This window comes from Bos mutus, chromosome 7 (assembly GCF_027580195.1).
Source record: "Bos mutus isolate GX-2022 chromosome 7, NWIPB_WYAK_1.1, whole genome shotgun sequence".
Lineage (NCBI taxonomy): Eukaryota > Metazoa > Chordata > Mammalia > Artiodactyla > Bovidae > Bos > Bos mutus.
In genome coordinates, this window is record NC_091623.1 from 1,941,493 (window position 1) to 1,962,043 (window position 20,551).

General features: G+C 41.8%; 1 protein-coding gene across 7 annotated transcripts in view; it reads right to left on the reverse strand.

Annotated features, from left to right (window-relative positions):
- The window catches only part of EBF1 (EBF transcription factor 1), a 409,074-nt gene that overhangs the window by 386,451 nt on the left and 2,072 nt on the right, over positions 1 to 20,551 (reverse strand). For all 7 annotated transcript variants that reach the window (XM_005897517.2, XM_070373017.1, XM_005897516.2 and 4 more), the window contains exons 2-5: positions 19,441 to 19,597; positions 18,829 to 18,892; positions 18,145 to 18,200; positions 7,412 to 7,485 (exon numbers count right to left, since the gene is read on the reverse strand). In XM_005897517.2, coding sequence (XP_005897579.1) covers positions 7,412 to 7,485; positions 18,145 to 18,200; positions 18,829 to 18,892; positions 19,441 to 19,597 — 351 coding nt within the window. The remainder of the gene's footprint in view (positions 1 to 7,411; positions 7,486 to 18,144; positions 18,201 to 18,828; positions 18,893 to 19,440; positions 19,598 to 20,551) is intronic.

A 20,551-nucleotide genomic window follows, 5' to 3' on the forward strand; every position in this document is an offset into this window, starting at 1 on the left:
GACTAAGTGACTTCACTTTCACTTTTCACTTTCATGCATTGGAGAAGGAAATGGCAACCCACTCCAATGTTCTTGCTTGGAGATTCCCAGGGACGGGGGAGCCTGGTGGGCTGCCGCCTATGGGGTCGCACAGAGTTGAACACGACTGAAGCGACTTAGCAGCAGCAGCAGCAACAGCAGGCTACAGTCTGTGTGGTCGCAAAAGAGTCGGACACGACTGAGTGACTAAACAACAGCAACCTCCTCTTTGGGCCTAGGCCTCTAGACTCCTTCCTCAGAGAAGCTGATCTTAACACTTGATAGGCTGCTCTAAGTTTTTCCTCTCAGGGCACCAAACAAAAAGCAAATTATATTCTTATGTATATACTTGTGTATTTTTTGTTACTATCGTTCTCCTCCCATCCCTCCCCCACTAACCCATATGTTTCATAAAGGAACACACTGTCAATCTTATTTACCTAGCGGGTAGCTGTAAGGCCTGGGACAGAACAGAGAAGATCAAATAATGGTTGGTCGGTTGATTGGATGACTTCATGAATGAATGTATTATACTAGGGGAAATACAATCCAATAGGAAGGTAGCAGATAAAGGAAGCCTCACTGCCCCTCTGAGCAGACGCTGCCCAAGGAAGGAAAGTTCAGCCCCCCCCCCACCAACCCCCCAGACCACCTCCCCAGGCAAGGCAGCACTAGGCCTGAGATCTGCCCTGCGCCTTAAGCACTGTCTTCATCCCCTTAAAATATAAGTGCCCTCGAGTGAAGCCAGCTGAATCGAAGCACAGCCTAAGTGAGAACCACCCTCTCTGCTGGGCCCCAGGGGACCCAGGGCAGAAAGCAGATGCAAAGAACAGAGGTGGAGAAGGACGAATAGAAGAGGAATAAAACAAGGAAAATGGACTAATGGGCTGGAGGTGACGTAACATCATTCATAAAGAAAACTTTACACAAAGTATGAAAAACTAGCCCAACAGGTCTCCTGCCTCTCAGGTCATATCACTGCACTGCGCAGTCGTCATCCTCAAAGTGGGATTCCTGGGCTCTGTGCTGCATCTGGGGCGGTAACAAAGTAGTGTCTATGGTTTAAGCCCACTTTAAAAATAAATGCATATACACATACACATATATGTGTGTGTACATACATATGTAAACATGGAACTGTGTGCAGCATTAAAAAGAACGAAGGTGGGTTTGTCCACATCATCACAGAAAGAAGTCTACATCATAGTACGACCTGAGAAAGCCAAACTGCAGAACAGCATGTTTGGTGTATGTGTGTGTGTGTTAGGTCACTCGGCCGCATCCAACTCTGAGATCCCAGAGACTGTAGCCTGCCAGGCTTCTCTGTCCTAATGGAGCGAGTTGCCATTTCCTACTCCAGGGGATCTTCCCAACCCAGGGATCAAACCCACATCTCTTGCATCTCCTGCACAGGCAGGTGGATTCTTTACCACTAGCACCACCTGGGAAGCCCCATATGTATGGGATGGGTATGGTCCAACTTCTGGGAGAAAAAAACCAGTAGGAGAGATGGAGGGAGGAGAGGAAGAAACAAATTGTCATAAGCCACCCTCAGTTCCCTCAAATTTCTGCACAAAGTGACAGCCTATGAAAGCCCTTCCCTTACCACCCCCAGAGCTCTCCAGCCCCTCATCCTGCTTCACTTTTCTTCTGAGCACTCATTTTATATTTATTTTTCTTCTTTATTGTCTGTCCATGAGTACAAAGGTCTTAGATTGTTCTGTTCATCCCTATATCCCCAGCAACTAGAACAGAGCACAGCACACAGTAGGCCCTGTGGAGTAAGTGAAGAAGAGTAGACAGTACATATTCCATTCTGTATTTCTACAATCTTTTGATTGCAATATGATTTCCCTATCAAAAAACTAAAAACTGCAAATTGGGAAAGGAAGGTCTTCCTTTAGGCTGAGCCAGCATCTAACCTCCTGAATCTCCCTACTTCTAATGCAAAGCCAGGCACAACAAAGACCTGTCCTTCCTTCCTTCCCCATGATGGTCCTTCTCTCCTTTCCTCTCTTCTCCAAGCTGAACTGCTCACCAGCCCGCACCCAGTTCCCTCTATTGAACCCAGAAGGACCAAGAAAGGTGGGTACCAACCTCTACCATACACAAGGCAGGCATTAACCAAGAAGGGCAGGATGAAGGGAGAACAGATTCACTTGTGTTTAAGGCAGAAGAGGTCTTGGGCTGAAACAATACAGTACATGGAACAACAGACACAAAAGCACTCCAAGGGAAAAGCTACTGTGTTAACAAAAGAATCACAGTGCTAACTCCATCCTCATGAGGGTGTGACTGATAGACCTTGATCCCCTCAGATGCTGTTCTTGAGAGTCTTACTATGTGTGTCAGGTACTGCACCAGGCACAGACCTGGTATTTGCTCCCTAAAGCAGGCATCTATCAGCGGACTTGGAGTTTCCTCACTTGCCTTGTCACAGAGCAGGATTCCCACTACTTCACATGCGTTCTCAACGTGCACCCCAGTGGCAGGAGACCAATGTGGCCCAATCACAGGAGGGGGGACCCTGCCGCACCTGGGGTCCTATATACACAGTGGACTCAAAACAGCAGCCCTTTCCCCAGCAAGACTGTGTATCCATCCCTCATACAAGCTTGTCCAGGGCAAAGCAAGCTTGTGATTCTCTTTCTGAGCAGCATGGCATAGGTAGTGCCTCTCTAGCACACTGACACATGGCTTCATAAATCAGAGCAAGAGACGCTTCCATCTTCATCTCAGAGACATGGAACTTCTTCCCAGAAGTAGAGGCTCTCTTAACTGGAAGAAAGCATCACCTCCACCTTTAAGCTTTACAACAGAAAGCAAGATTATTTTACCCATTTAGCCAAAATGGCTGGAGAATGAGCATATGGTTATCTGAACAATTTGATTAATAGTAGTAAGTTCATTCTTTCCCTCAGTTAACCAACATATTCAAGTTTTCCCATTCTTAAAAAAACAGACTTGCTCCTCCTTTTGTTGATTTCTTCACTGCCTAACTATCTCCTTGCCAGAGCCTCCATCACTTCTTGCCAGCTGCATCCCATAAAACCTGGTTTTTGGGTTAGCACCTACTTGAATATCCTCTCTTGAAGTTCACCAGTGACTTTCTGGTGTTCTTCTCAGTCTTCAGGTCCATCTGGATCTCCCTACACCTATTATGTGGATGGCTCCCTGCCTCTGAAATACCCTCCTTTCATTTCTATCTCCTGTATGTTCAAGGTTCTTTATCCTAATTCTCGAATGCACTAAAAGTGACACTGTTCCCCAAGAATGTACCCACAGCCTCTCCTCTCTCTAATGCCCCATCCCCCGTCAATCCCACGTAAGGCCATAGCTTCACCTCGCACCTTTGTGAAAAGACCTCAGAAGTTGATTATCCTTCACCCTGACTGCCCAGATCCAGGCCACAGGCTCACCATCTGCAGACTTCTCCCCACAGAAATCCTACTTGGACCACCAACAAATGGACCAAAACACTCCTTCGCACACCCTCTAAAATCCTTGTCCTGTCTCACCTTCCTCCCAATCCCTGCAAATACATCCTCCCTTCTCTGAGCAGCCATGGTATTTGACCTCATGTCTCATCCCAGTCCTCTCTTTCTACAGTGCTGTCTAGTTACCAGCTTCAGGTTTCATCTCCCAGGCTAACCTGTCAGCTCTGCTACTGCAGGGACCAATCCTTTCTGGCTCTTCATTCCACTGTGTTTTTGCAAAGACTATAAGAATGAATGAAAATATCCCTAACCAGCATACCTAGAATGAACAAAGCATGTTAACATCTTAGGAGACATTTCCCTTCCTTTCAACAGTCTCTTACCATCTTTCCCTCTGAGCAACTACATGCCAGGTACTTAGCTAGATGCTGCAGATGCTGCTACTACTGCTCCCACTACTTCCACTGCTTCTATTAATATCAATGCTGATACTCTGCTGTGACTATTGATCATAACAATCAACATTCAGCACTTACTATGTGTCGGGTACCAAGATAAGCATTTACAGGGGTTATAGGATTTAATCTTAACAATGACCCTATGACAGAAGTCACAGTTTCACACATTTCTCCTCATTTCACATATAGGCAAATAAAGGAGAGAGGAAAACTGGACAACTCCTTCAAGGAGCTTAGTCCAGCAAAGAAAGACTTGCCCTAGACACACTGTTACAATGTGCTGAGTGTGCAGTTACAGGGTCTGAAGGAAAAGCACAGGATATAATAGGAGCACAGAATAAGGGGGCCTCACTCAGGCCAACAACCAGGAACACTTCCCTAAAGACACACGCTTCAGTGGGAATCTGAAGAACGAAATGAGAAAAAGCCAGCCCAAGAGGAGGGAAGAACAAGGCATATCAAGGGCCCAGGCCAACCCTGAGAGCTCACGGTCCACAAGGCATGAGGCACTGACAGTGGGGAAAGAAGGTTTTCCTAAAGAGAGCACTCATCCCCTGTGATTGTCCTGTGTCCTGGAAAGGAAGAAAATCTGCTTCCGCCTGCCTGGCGGGGACTGGAAACTGGACTCACCTTCCAAGCAGAGTTTCTATTTTCCCTTCACATTTTAAAGATGTGGTGGTGCATATAATCAAATCCTTTGTGGAATAAATCCTGCTTTTACATTTTGAAGAGCTTCATCCACAAGTATTAACAGAATGTAAAGATGACTGGTATGATAGATTCCAGTTATCCAAAATGCAGAACCTCTCCCAGAATTCCATGGAAAGAGTTCTGTGCCATCAAGTCAAAGGGATTTTGTCTCAAGGAGAGACAGTAATTATAATCCCATGGCAGCAAGTCCTTTACATAGCTCATGCAATGGATTACCCTCTCAACAGAACAAAACTGATTTTTTATATTTGCAACCACCTTATACGTAATTCCCTGATGCTTTTTTTTTTCTCTGCCAACAACAAAACAGAATCAACCCAAGCCCTTTCCTGTCGCTCTAAATTCTCTGTCTCCTTTACCATAGCTTCAATGTTCTATAAATATACCTCTTTTGTGACATAAACGCAAAGTTTTATTGTGCCGTTAGCCTTGATAGAAAGCACTGCAGAAAGTTGTTTAGAAATTAAATATCTAAAACAAGCTATTTTAAAATCCAAGGCCCTCACTATTTCATGTCTGCAATGAAGAAATTTCATCTTAGGGAAAGCAAGCTGTCTTTCACACCATATGGTTAATGGTGGTGCATAGCAATTAGCCAGGCTGATTAATGGTGAACAGACTCTAATTTTATGCTTATAATTGAGCCTGCATTTGCACCCCTGGTGCAAATTCAGCACATCCCAACTTCCACTTACAACAGGCAAGAAATCAAGAGAAATAGGATGGTGTGGAAAGTGAGAATTTTTTCTGAAGCCCCCTAAAGAGCATCAGATTTGCAATTTAAAAGACTGTTAGCCACACAATAGATGACAGGCTTATGTAATAGGGTCATGGCAGCCTGGTAAACAAACAGTACCCCTTCCACATCTATAGGCAGCCAGGAAAACCTTCATCTGTAACATTAGCAGAATGACATTTTGAATATGACTTTTCCCTTTTAGCCACACAATACAAACATCATTTGCCTTCAGTGGCTTGAGGATTTTATTTTTTGCTATTTTTATGTTTCTGAAAAATAGAAAGAACATCAGCAGTAAAGCACCCCAACCAGCATAATAAAATACTTTGGGTCAATGAATTTTAAGAACAAGAAAAAATATAAACTGCATTAATAGAGGGTAGGCTTATGTGTGAAAGGCATAATATATCTTCAAATATTTTAAGAACAGAATTATTTCTAGCATAGTCCAAACATGTACAGATATGAGATGCAAATCTATGATTTACAGATATTAGTCGGCCTATTGGTTGAGATCCATCTTCCTGTCTGTCTCCAGTTTGCTAGAATTATACGGAACAGAATACAGAGAATTCATTCTAACAACATGCTATTTGTGGGAAGGTAAAAGAGAGATATGGTTAGAAATGCAGTCATATGAAGGAGGTCATTTTTTAATGGTCTTCAAAATGATTTTACTCATTTATTCTGAAAAGTGCAGCTCAGCTCTAATTGTGCAACTGCTGTATGCAGTATAACACAAATTTTGCCTAAAAATATCTTCTAAGAAATCCCTGACCATATTTTGGGATTTTGTTGTTGCTTTAAAGTTAGAGAAAAGTAACCTGTTTGGGGAATAATTAATAAATTTTACAAATCACTAAAGTGAAAACTTGTGAAACTCCTGTATATTGTAGAATAATATATTACAGGTATGTTTTTAAAAAGGAGAAAAAGAAATTTCGATTTACGTACATCATTATATATGTAGAGGAAGTTAATATTTGAGACTTCACTAAGCAAACACATTCATCTCTTTTCTATTTTATTTCCACCTGTAGAGTTTTCAGATTGCTTTCCCCACAAGTCCCTGAGCAGAAAATAAAGCCCACCCATGCCGAAGTGGCAACTGAAATCCCTATATGAATTGGTCAGAAATAGACAGGAGTCAGGCCTGCTTTGTGCCAGGAGAACCCGCATGGCTAACAAAGCAATTAGTAGCCCTTCCCTGATACAGAGTGTCATCATCATGCTTTATCCAATTACTCAGAATATATCGGAAGCAAAGTGCCAGTGTTATCTGACAAAGAATAAGAACCTAAACTGCAAGTTAAAAGGCTGTTTTCTGGTTTACTCTCTCCCATACGGAGAGGCCAGGGAAGTGAATGTGGTCTGGTTTCACATGCAGCTTCAGACAAAAATAAAGACACTCATTTGTGGACAACATGAATGTTCACACCTTTCAGGGACTCATCTTTGCTATCTTTCCAAAACCACACTACATTTAAGAAACATTAGCTACACTGTCACCGTTGTATAAAAGGTAACGAAGATTAAGAGATCGGATGCAAGGTAGGGGTAGAGGCAGGGAACCACATTCAGTTCAAGGAGGAATGATGCCTATGTGGATGGTCATATTTTTAAGTGGAAAAATTAAAAAGAGGAACTATAACTTTCAAGTCTTATCCAAACAGAGACTTCTGCTGACATCAATAGAACTCTGACTCATTTTACTAGCAATGCAGTTGAGTGCATACATTAACACTAAAAGGGTTATATTGTATTTCATTCGATTGATAGGAAAAGGGGAAGGGCACTATTTTGTGCCCATTAACAGTGGGATATCAAAATGGAAACATAACTTATAGGATGAAATCTAATAAATAATTGAGAACCACTATGATGTCTGACACTTTACTACCAAATATATCTAACAGTTTTTAGTTTTAACAGAACAGAAATGTATACACCAAAATAGGCCTGAACTCACGTAGAATTCAGAGGTACAAATTTGAGATACAAATTCATCTTCTCTTTGGCAATTAGAGAGAAAACAAGGTATTCCTTACCTGCACATGATCTCGTGTGTGAGCAACACTCGGCACATTTCTGGGTTCTTATCTTGGCCTTCATATACTATGGCCTGTAAACAAAGGAAGGATTTGAGTTAAGAATGGAACTAAGTAGCAGAGGAAAAAACTATCACAGTCGAGTTCTTGACCATTCACCACCCAAGAAAGGCCAATTAGCTTTCAGAGCCGAAGCCCTCACCAGGCTGACCCTTTCAAGACAGTTGATGAGGATCAACCCACATGGAGTGGAAGGGGACACATTCCTCTTTGTCCCATCAACCACCTTGTTATAACACACATCTCTGGATACTTGTATGAGATGGGCTTCTGTTGTCAAGACAACCACAACTCTCTCTTTAATTCAGAATAAAAATAAATCTAATCAATGGGGAAGGGAAAATCCAGAAGGGTTTAGGAGATTGAGATACTAGTGATTTAAAATACACAAAAACACATGGATTTGATTTTTAAATAATTGTTGTCACCTCATCTTACTTCTTTCAGCTCCAAATTGTAATGTTCTAGAGGTAAGTAGTAAAAACAAGTGAGGGTATGAGTCCACTCACTGTCTTCTTTGAGATGATGCATCAATCAGGGGAAACCCTTCCTGCCTACACGAAAACATGTGTTCTCCAGGGCGTATACTCACCCAAACAGTAGAATCTGCCTGCATATGCTGGGGGGAAGGGTTGAGGGGAAGTTAAGCCATAGTTATCTCCCTCAACCAAGAAAAACTACATTTGACTCTGAAAATTTGGAGTCCTAAACCACCTCACCATTCAAAGATGTTTTTGTCTGCTTTTACTTATATGTGTACAAACATTTTCCTTAAGGTCACCAGAAGTTTTCCTGAGATCTCTGCTTCCTGGAAGATCTACCTGTTAATACCTGGGCCAACCCACTCCAGTGTTCTTGCCTGGAGAATCCTAGGGACGGGGAAGCCTGGTGGGCTGCCGTCTATGGGGTCACACAGAGTCAGACACGACTGAAGTGACTTAGCAGCATGGGGAGAGGAGTGCTCTAAATGGGTATACATTTTAACTAACTTAACAATGTATCACTGCATTATACTAATATAACACAGTTTCAAATTGTTAATAAAATTACTTTCACACATTCAGATAACTCTCAGTTTCTTGGTGATGAAACTACCTAAATTAACCAGAGATTATTTTTTTTTTTAGGACACACAGAAAGTACAGTAACTAACTTGTATTTGGCTGAAATGTGCTCTCTTTATGAACCTGGGACTTTTAAAACCATAAATGATGGGGGACAGCTTATGAAATTGTGTGTGCAAACCCTCAGAACAAGCTCTCATTTTATGTAACTCCAGAACAAAACAAAAACTGCAACAACTTAAAAAATGACAAAAAGAACCTGAATAAGGATAAAACCGTTCTCTACCACTGACCCATCAAAAGTCTTTCTTTATGGCTGGCCTGCTATAACCCTGTATTTTTAATGTTTTATTTTACCATAATTTTAGACATACAGAAAATCACAAGAATATATAAAGATTTCCAAGATACTTTACCCAGATACTTCACTTTACCCAGATGCTTCCAATGTTTACATTTTTAGTAAACTAAATTTATTCATCTTTCTCAATTTTCTTTTCCTGAACCACTTGTTAACTGCAGACGTGCCCTAAATACTTCAAGATGCACTTCCTTAAGACAAGAAATTCTCTTACATAACCACAGCACAATGATCAGAATCAGAAAATGAACATTAGTACAACACGATAATGTAAACACCTGAGAGTCACTGGCTGGGCAATGCTGTCCTTTACAGCAAAACAAACAAACACCCTGATAACAATCACTGCATCCAACTGTCATATCACCTTCAATAAGAAATATTCCTGAGTGTTATTTCATGACATTGACACTGTTGAAGAATGCTGCTGCTGCTAAGTCGCTCCAGTCGTGTCCGACTCTGTGCGACCCCATAGACGGCAGCCCACCAGGCTCCCCCGTCCCTGGGATTCTCCAGGCAAGAACACTGAAGAGGGTTGCCATTTCCTTCTCTAATACATGAAAGTGAAAAGTGAAAGTGAAGTTGCTCAGTCAGGTCCGACTCTTAGTGACCCCATGGACTGCAGCCCACCAGGCTCCTCCGTCCCATGGGATTTTCTAGGCAAGAGTACTGGAGTGGGGTGCCATTGCCTTAGAGGCAAGTTATTTTGTAGAACCATCCTCAGTTTGGGTTTGTCTAATGTTTCCTCAGACTAAAGTTACGTAACTCAGGGCTGGAATACCACAGACATGACGCCAAATTCCCAGTGTATCACGTCACTCTGTCAGCTAGTTGCACCAATGGCAGTGAAGTCTGACCATTGGGTTAAGGGAGTGTTTGCCACCCATCAGAGAGCAAAGCCAGATCTGTGTAAAGTTAATACTTCATTTTACGAAATTCATAACTATCTTCTGGTTAGATCTCGTATGTGGTGCTAAACACTTTAAATTACGCACTTCTGCAAAATCCTATTATCACTCCATGTTCTATATGTTCTCTTAATATCCCTGGTAACCTCTGTTTCAACTTTAGTTTTCTGTCATGCTAAACTAATACAAGTAACTTGGAAAACAAAATTCACAAGTATTAATGGGATTTTCCCTCCTGTTTAAAAAATAATAATTTGGCTTTTTTAGGACGAAGGAATATCAATTACATCAGACCTTCTCATTTTGATTCTTTCTAGATAATACCAGTATTATTTTTACTGAGACTACTGATTCCTCTGAAATCAGTGGACCCCTGATGACACTCCATTAAACATAGGCTGCAGTGAAAATATGTTGATGACTCCCCCAAAACAGTAGATGATCCACGGACTCCCAGGAATTCTGTCTTTTTATCTTTGGTGACTGAACATCATTTGCTGCAGGCCCAGGGCCTCCGTAATACATCTCTACCAAATGTCAACCTGCCACTTCACTTCTGGCAGCAGAGACTTCCTCTACATCAAGCACAGAAAAATGAAAGCATGAGTTTGGATTTGCTCAGAAATACTTAAACTCTGGGGACAAATGGAAGCAGGAAACTTCTGCTGTCCCTTTCCTTGGGGCCTCTACACAACAAAACTTTTCAGCATATAAACACAGATAAACAAGTGCTTGCTGCTTCTGTGACTTCTGAAATAAAAGCAAGTGAAACAGAGTCTTTTTCCTCTCCTTTTAAAGAATAGAACTAAAATCCTGGAACTAGAGTAATCTAGAACCTCAGTGTCATAGCATTAGCTAGCTATACAGTGGAACTCCATTAAAGGCATCTCCACCTCCAACCTCATCTGTTTTTTTTTTTTTTTTTTTTTACTGAGAAAACTTATTAACACACATACCATACCATCTTATAAAAATATGGTCTGAGAAATCAACATTCTGATGAAATCCAACATAGGAAAACAGGATAAATCTATTTTGATAAGTGTCTCTGATGTAGAGTGTCAACAAGACAGAGTCTCTAAAAAATGCCAACAAGTTCTCTCTGGCTTTCACACACATCAAGTCTCTACCATCTACATTTAGTACACACGTCAAGACTGGTTCACAGTTCAGCAAACCCAGACTTCAAGCCTAAAAGGAAAGGGATCCTCCAGCACAACTTAGGGAAAAGTTCTGCTTTTCTTCCTAATTTAAATATGTGCCTCTGTAGGGTGTGAGTAAAGCTCCTTGAGGCTTGGATCAGCTGGGAGATCACAAAAGCTTATAAACAGCATTGACCACTTTAAGTGAAACCATTTTAATAGACAGCTGGTTTAGGACCTAGACAATGGAACACCAAGAAAAAGGCTTATTTTCATCCTCCATAGTAAATCATGCGTCTGCTCACTGGGAAGAAGGTAGTCTGCTGTGAGACCGACAAAGACAACAGTGGTTTAAATAAATCAATGTGTTCATCAGGGGTAAGAATGGGAGGCCTGCTACAGAAGTGGGCAAGAGGGAGAGAGAAAACATATAAAATATATTATTCAAATAAATGAATCAATGGTGAATCAACCAAAAAAACAAACCAAAAAAAAAAAAAAATACAATATCAGGTAGAAAAGATGTTTACGTTAATCCTTCCAATGCAAATATAACCCTTAAGGTGGCAGGAATGCTTCAACAGGAAGAAAAGGCAAAGAATAAACAGCACAAAATTCGTCTCAGCTTTAAAAACCTAGTGAAACTGATAAAAAATAAAGTTGTCAAAACTTGACAACTTTGGAAATTTATTCTTCTGAATATACTAGCCTCCCTTTTCTTAATGTTCTCTTCTAATGAGCATAATGAAATTATCACAATTATTTTAAACACTCCATTGATTTTCATATTGAAGGTTTTTTCAGAAATAATTTTTTATAATTAACAAAAAAGAAGGAAAAATAAGAATTGTTAAAACTTTTATATCCTTACACAGCAACACTGTCAGAAGGTTTACTGTAAGAGGATGAAATGCCAGCAGTTTCAAATGCCCATTAACCTATACCATCTTTGAAAAGAAATAAAATCAACTGAGAAACTCTGCTTCGGTAGCTACTGTTTTAGAAGGCATCTTGTGAAGTACGGTTCATCTTTGCGTTTCTAAAATACCACTGGGTCTTAAAAGTTAACTGAAAACTACTACAGATAAAGACCACGCAGTAAAACAAAAAATACATGGTGAACTTACACTGGGATCACACATCAATGGGATGCCAAAGGAAATACAGAGAACTAAGCATGATTTTCTTTGCTTACTTTTCTAATAGTTTTAACTCTTTGCGTCCAATGCCAAAACAAAATGGGCAAAGAGAACACTTTTGACTTTGATTCATCAAAATCTGAAAGGGTTTTAGGAACAAAATGTTTTCATTAGGAGTCTTCTTGGTTTACAAACAAACCATCAGAGACTTGTCATCATCAACTGAGAAAGACAGAAAGAGAGAATGAAAGGAAAGAAAGAGTTGGAAGGAAGGAAGAAAGGAAGACAGACTGTGGTTTAGTCTCTAAGTCATGTCCAACTCTTGCGATCCCATGGACAGTAGCCTGCCAGGCTCCTCTGTCCATGGGTTTTTCCAGGCAAGAATATTGGAGTGGGTTGTCATTTTCATCTCTAGGGGATCTTCCAGACCCAGGAATTGAACCAGGGTCTTCTGCATTGCAAGCAGATTCCTGCATTGCAGGGGATTCTTTATTGACTGAGCTACAAGGAAAGCCCAGACAAGTTACCTATAACTAACAAAAACTCCTAATTTTCTATTTAAATCAAAACAGCAACCTTAAAAATATGTCACTTATTTTTTTTTCAAACTGAAAATAAAAAGCCAAACCTAATTTGTCACCTTAAAAATACATTCACAAATGCACAAAGTATCTCTCTCAACCAGAAGTAAAGTGTCCTCTAAACACAGTCAACATGACTTTGGCAGCAAAATGCCAAGAACTGAAACTAATCAAAAAATAATATAAACACCTACACTATCAACATACAGCAACATTAATCATTACATTCGACCACCAAGTTCTAGTACTTGTCATTAAAAAAAAAAAGGTATTAGCTAATGTGGTTCGAGAAACTTTTAGTAGGTGAGGGAGTCTCAGTTAAAAATTAACCTATGCCAAAGAAAACACTACAAATTTGACATTTCATAAACAATTGTGTCAAACAGCAATCCAAAATTAATAGTGGAATAAATTTTTTAAATTATTTTGCTTCAATTAGCAGTTTTGCTACTGGTGAACAAATTAATACAAAAACGTAACTTAAGTTCAGCCACTAAGCAGGCCTGTTTGCAGAACTGAATTAGCAAAGTTGCAAAGGAATGATATCATATTCAGTAAGCTGTTCAGCTACATCACAGCCCTGAATAAAAAGAGAATGTGTACCAAAAGCAGTTAGCTTCAGAAGGCATTTTTTGTGCCTCAAAGAAATAAAATCTCTCATATTATCCAAACACCAAGATAAAAACTGAATCATTATAACAATATCGTATGATATTTCTTTTTCTAGCAGTAATAAAAGATATTTCACTCATATGATAACTACATTTACATCTATATTAGCAGATACAACTGGCTTTGTTAACTCAATGGGGTAATAATAGTAATAATACAATAATAAAAGCAGAGAATTTATTAAGCACTTAATATATGCCAGTCACTGTTCTAAGCACTTTTCATGTATGAATTCATTTTCACAACGGAGCTTCCAGGTAGGTGCTACCATTCCTTCCATTAGTTTCCAAATGCTTACACATTTTAATAACTAAGACCAAATCATTCTTGCTCAACAACTATATAAACAATTCACCAACATCCAAACACTTCTTCATCCCTCTCAGCAATATAAGACATGAGAACAGACTATCCATGCAGTCATACAAGTTCAATAAATGCATCGCTACAAATACGTTCGTTTTTAATGCTGTTCAAACATTCACATGGAAACAGCTCTAGCGTAAATATCCCCGAACAAATGGCTGTATATTATCCAGGAGGGAGCAGTTGGACCGCCAGACTGGGAAAGTACTAGGCCATCTGGCTCCAGCAATCTCTCCAAAACCATCAGCTTTGTTTTCACCCCCAGACTCCAAACAACACATTTTCCACTGTGATGAGTTTACATTTTCCCAAACACAGGTCCCGATCATGCATAAAAATTCCAAACTTCTTCATTCCTCTATGTGCAAGGAAATTTAAATCACCTGCATTTTTGACATGTTACCAAAAGAGAAAGCTGCTGAAATATGGCTCCTAACTATAAACTTGCCCTGTCCTTTTTTGTTTGTTTCCTCAAATAAATGAAAGAATCTCTCTGCTGGCCTTGTTGAATTCCTTGGGAAATTATTGATACACTAAAAATGTGTTTATCTACCAATGAAGAACCACAAACAGGAAGAGCTGTTAATCAATTCTACGTAGCTGTGGCAGGATATAATGAAACAATCAATAGGAAAAAATGCACTTGCATCAATAACTTAAAGTACCGGGAACATCAAAATAAATATATAAAGATTAGCTGGAAAGAGAATTATGACAGCAGTTCTGATTATTGTATCTTAGACTTCTCACTGCTCTGGGGCTTTTAAGGGGTCCCCTCACCATACTGCCTACCTAAAAATCCATACATATCAGGATTATGTGAATATTAATTTTCCCTTTCCAAAAAAAGAGCTTTGGTTTGGGGGCAGGGAATGTTTGTTTTTGATAACTTTATGGAATTTAGCACTCTTTCTTTGAACTATAAAAATGTCGCTTTTTTCAAAGCAAGATGGTAGGAGGGAAGAAAAATGAAAGGTTTTTTAAAAAAAAATAACAATAACTCACTGAAGCAATCACAGAACATAATATTTCAAATACTACAGGAAAATCTGAACAGAAGCATATCAAACCTCAGACCTCTCTCACTGAGTTCATTTGAGTGTCCACAGTAGATACTGTTGTTAGATGCAACAGCCATAAACTTCTGGATCCTGCAGGCCTTTTTGCATGCTCTCTAATGGAATACCAAAAACAGCAATGACACAAAAACAACCTATTTTTAGTCCAGCTAAACTTGGTTTTGAAAAACCCTTCCCAAAAACAAGCTTATTTTCTAGTTGCGGACAAGTATTTTAAATATCATTATATCCTTTTTGTTCTATAAAAAAAGTACAGGGATGAGAGGCTCAGATCCTTACACGTTCATTTCTAATAAAGCTTCCCCTTTCCTGGTAGAGTCCAAAATTAAAAGTCATTACCCAAAATAGTGTAATGAGACAGTTTGAAAAGGTGTGAAATACTATGTCATACCAATACATCTTGGTTGATTGAGTACATTTCTGTTTGATCTCAGTGCTACTAACTCCACCCAAGATCAGGAATACTCTACTAAAATATCAAGTGCACAGCTAGTTTTGAATTTTGCTTCCCTTTGAGTTTTAACCCCAACTTGTGAGTCAAAGATATGATATCACATACATAAAGCTGCATCTGATATGAAAAATGTTATGATAAATTAGCAGTTAAGACACTTGAACTATACTGAGATATTCCCTCTGAAATTTATGATGTTATTAGAACTTATCACATCACTGAAATTATTCCATTCTTCAACAAAACTCTAAATATCAAAATTGTGAGTCTATCTATAAGAACTTCACAGGGGGAAAAAAGTGAGTATTTAATCAATCACCTATATCAAGCTTCTGATTGAAGGGGTCACTGCATATTTAACTAAAATAAAAAACTTAAGAAATTTAAAAATCAGACTTGGCATTTTAATGATCATAGAATAATTTCAAAGCTAGATGAGAATCCACAGTTTTACTTATCAAGGCTAGAACAAAATAATTACATCACAGCTAAAGAGAGTCAGGCTCTTCATGCTGATCTGCTTTTTGAAGACTATTGTATTAGCTGTGTACACAAGAAGCTAACCTACTTCCCAAACTCTTACAGCACATAATCAAGGAACAAGCAACCGGATAACGGGGCAGAGATTGCCTTTCAAAGTAAAAGCTACAGAGAAGGCATTAGACAACTATTATAAAAGCAAATATGTATGCCTGGAAAAATCTTTTTTCTTGATATTTTTAGACTAAATTCAGATAATTACTAAACTTTTTTTCAGATCACTCCCCACCAAAATATGTAATTGCCTACATTTACAATTTTAACTTTCAGTGAGATGTCACAGTATGGCAAACAACTTTCTTATACCTGCTCTTACTACACTTTATTTTATTCTGGTCCCACCTCCACCCTCACAACTGATAGAATTTATGAAACCAAGCAGTCAAAGAATGCCTTACACTGTAATTTTTCTTAAGCTCTATGACCCTATTAGTAAAATGATATTAGATGTACTGCTTTATAAAAATCAAGATTATTTTTCCACCCTAGAACAGTGTGTAAAGTCAGTTCATTTCATAATGGGAAAATCAATTCTTGTGGCACTTTTTCTTATTTTTTAACAGGGCCTAAAATAAAGTTTTGAGAGAAGGTATCACTTTAAGCATGTCCTAATTTTATGTTCCTTACAACTGTTCACTTCATAGAGTTGCCTATAATTTAATATTGAAGTGGCCAATATTTCACAGACAGGTCTTATATACTGGTTTGTGGGGATGTTTTTATCTTTAAAAAATTAAACTCTAATAAGTACATAGTTCAGAATATGCATTAGAATTCATACTTTCCCTCTTCCCCTCCCATCTTTTCTTTCCTCTGATGGAAATGGAAGAAAAAGATATTCAAGGTATCAAACACAATTTTTTACACAAAATTCCACTTAAGACATTCTTGTTTTGATATCATTTTTTTTAAGTTACTGAAATCAAGTTTTTGTGGCTTTTTATTTGGCAGGAAAAACATTTAAAAAAATACAGTGTGTCCAAATGAAAGGGAATTAGCCTATATAATGATCAAAGCCAGTATAATAATACAACAATGATATTAATAAAAGTATAAGTGTGTATTTACTCTGAACGATCAACTATGAAATAAAACAGATCTTCAAGAAAGTCAAATATTTAAGCTAATAATTTGAAACAGATTTCAAGAGATATGTATGCATCGTTTTAAAAAATACATTTCATCTCATGTTTTTTACTTGGCTCACAATGAAATATGAAGGTAATAATTAAAATTAGCTGTTATTTAATTGGTCCTTGCTGAGTAGATTTTAAAACTTCCAACAGCTGGGTGCATTTTATACAACATATTTAAGCCTTGGGTATCTAAAAACAATTTTTAAATATGCATGTATACCATAAATTGAAACTTTTCAAGCCAGTATCTATGAAAACTATGTCCCCCTTTTTAAAGGGAATATTTTAAAATCACAATCAAGCAAATGAGCTTTAACCCTCTCACTAAATTGGTGGTTAGTACACAATGGGTAACTTTCTCTTTGTTCTGATTTCTTTCCCCGACCCAATAAAACTGTCTTCTTTTTTTGTTACTAAATCCTCCAGCTACCTAACCAGATATTTAATTGCTAAACTTTTTCTTAAAATTAAAAAAAAAAAGTTTCTGCCCCTCGTTAAAACGTCAGACCTCTTTTCTGACTCGGCTCATAATTGTATCTTTTAAACCATAATTCAACCTTAATGTATACTGCTTGGCACCCGCGTGTTGGGTAGCTTAAGAAAACGCCGTCTATGTACCTTTAAGACCACAAGCTCACTCATGCTGCCTGGCTTCTTGCCAAACTTGGAGGCAAGAGCAGGAGGATTTTTGCAAAATACCCTCTAACAATTGTTGCTCCCTCTTCCAATACTACCACCATCGCCATCTCTCTTTTTTTTAATGCGTAGAATGAGTCATCTACGCTCTCGGTCCATCTCCCCATTCCTGGAGAGGCTGCCTTTGCCCCTCACCCGTTCCTCTGCCCTCCACCTCCCGGGGGAGGTCCTGATGGTTTGAGTTTCACAAGTTCAGCCCGATCTGCACCAGGGTCCCTAGGCACTTTCTGCGCCCCCTGGGGCCCCCTGGCCGGGTCACAGGAAGTTCAGCCGTATTCTCCCCCACTCAGCACCCCCAAAGTCTTAATTCACAAGGTCTGAATTTGCCTTGTAAAGAAGGAGCCGTCGAGCCACCTTCCCCACGCGGCGAGCCAACGTGCTCATGGGCATTTGGGAGGCTGCGCTGAGAGAGCAGTCTGCCTAGACATTGAGAGTTCGACTCCCAGCCATCCCGCTAAGCAGTCGCCAGCTTCTTGACTCTCCCCAATTTCGCGGCCGTGGAGTCACCCCCGCGGCGCGAAATTAAGAAACTTACTTGTTTTGTCATGGAGTCAATGAGGCGAACGTAGAAATCCTGCTCGGTCCTTATTCCTGGGGGAGGGAGCGGGGCATAGGGGAACGAAAAAGAATTAAGTGAGAGAGGATCTGCACAAAACAAACAATGGAGCTCCGAGACTGATGGAACTCCGACTGTCCCGGAGAAGCACAGCCGGGACCCCCTTTCCCCAGGGCGCAGATAAGGGCCACTGGCCTAGTTCGAGCGCTTTTGGAAGGCAGCCCCCAAGCGCTGGCAGCCGGGAATAAGATGGTCCCCCCACCTGGGTACTTTCCCTTCCAAAGGCTGGAGCCCCTCTGCGCGCTCTCCTGCAGCCATCAAGGCCCTGACCGCTTGAGCCCCCGAACTCGAGGGACTTTGGGGATGAAGTCTACGCTAAGCTGAGAAGCCCGGCCTTAGAAAGCGGAGGAAGAAAAACAAAGCCGCCCAGCGCGGGTTAAGGCACCACACCTGTGCCCAGGTACGCTGATGCGGCCGCCCTCGGGCCACTCAGAGTCCTCCTCAGGTGAGACCTCTTCAAGCAAAACCGGCGGGGCCACTTTACCCCGAGAATGCCAAACAACTGTGCTTTGCTCAGGGTTCTCGCCCACCTGGAGCTCCCCCACGCCCCCTACCCTCACCCGCAGCCCCGGGGTACTGGCGTGGAACCGACAGGAGCCTCACCGTTGCTGTAGAGGAGCTGGAGCCGGTAGTGAATCCCATTATTGGTCTTTTCGCTGTTGGCTTCCTGGGTTGCAGCAGAACGCAAAGACATAAGAGATGCAGGAGAGGTCGGCGTGAGCTAGTGGACCGACTTCGAGGCATCTTTCCCCAAGTAGGGACCCCGGCCGGGGAGCCGGACAGGCCCAGGAGCAGCAGAAATTGCGGCCAACTATGATCCCTCCGCCGCCCTCCCGACCCTTACTGCTCCCTCTAACTTTCCAGAAAATTTCGTGGGGCGCGCACAGGCGATCCCGTGGCTAGGGCCTGCGGACAAGCAGAGGCAGGAGCTGCGCGTCGTCGCGCGGTCGAGGGCGGGTTCACCACGGAGCCCTTGACCCTGGAGTGTGAAGCCGGGCTCGCCTCTCTCCAGCTCCGGGGAGTCGGTGTGAACTTTTGTGGAGCAGAAGCTCATGAACGGGGAGCCCAAGTTCGCCCAGAACGGGAAGTGGCTTGGGGACCCCGCGCAGGGATGTGTTACGGATGCTCTGCACTCGCGGAGGAGCGCGCCTCCCAAAGCGCCTGGGCCTGCTTCCCGGCCAGGGGGCGAGGGGCAGCGGCGCTGTGCCCACTTACTTTTTCCTTCTCCACGAACCCCACAAAGGCTGTCCTCTCGATCTCCACGGGCTGGCCCTGTCTGTCGTAGAGGGCCAGGACGAAGTGGAAGAAGTTGGATTTCCGCAGATTGGAAGGCGGCTGCTTCTCAAAGTGAGCCCGGGCCAGACCCACCCCGCTGCGGCCAAAGACGCAGAGTTAGACGGCTAGGCGGGACAACCACCCGCGGCCCCTTGTCACCCCTTACACACGCGCAAACACTCAACCACCTTGTCAGCCCCCAAAACGCCCAGTGGGCTCCCTACACGCCCCCTCAGGCGCCTCGGGCCCACCAGACGATGGGACCAGAGTGCCCGCAACTGTCCTGTCCTCCCCGCCGAGAACCGGCGCGCCCCCCGAATTTGACGAAAAGGTGTGAAAGTTTTGTTTGGGTTTTGCACAAGAGATAAAACGCTGTACGCATTTATTCCGACTTGACTCCACTGTGTAGGGAGTAAGAAAAGTAGCAGTGGCTGAGGTGAACCCGATCGCGGCATAGAGACGGTCGTTGACAACTTAGAGGGTGGGATGGGGAGTTGGTTCCCGCCACCCCCTCGGGTCTCCCGTGGCAGGTGAGAATGGAGGGGGGGACATGCTCAGCTCCTCGTTGCAGCAGCCATCCTCCGGGAAACCTTATGTGCCCCCGGGACAGCCGCGGATGCCCGGCATCGGGAAACTGCATGTCCGTCCCCGCCGCCCCCCGCTCCCCAAGGAAAGCATGTGAAGGAAAAGGACCTGCGGCTGGAACTCAGAGCTGTCAGGGGTGGTCGCTGTGGGAAACGGAATTGATTTTTTTTTTTAAGACCTGTCCTGACAAAGTTTTACTGTTTCGCAGAAATCCTCACACGCTTTCCAGAAATCCTATGAACAAGGGCTGACGGCTGAGCGCGCCCTCCCGGGGGTTGGAGCCTGGGGCGCCAGGGGCTCAGTGAGGCCACTGACAGCTCGACCTGCCCGGACACAAGGGCTTGCGCACACACACGCACGCGCCACACACAGACATTCACACACACACTTTCGCTTCTAGCCCGGTTACCCAACTCACTCTCACTACCAACCACCCCCATCCTTATTATCACTGGGGACGGGAACA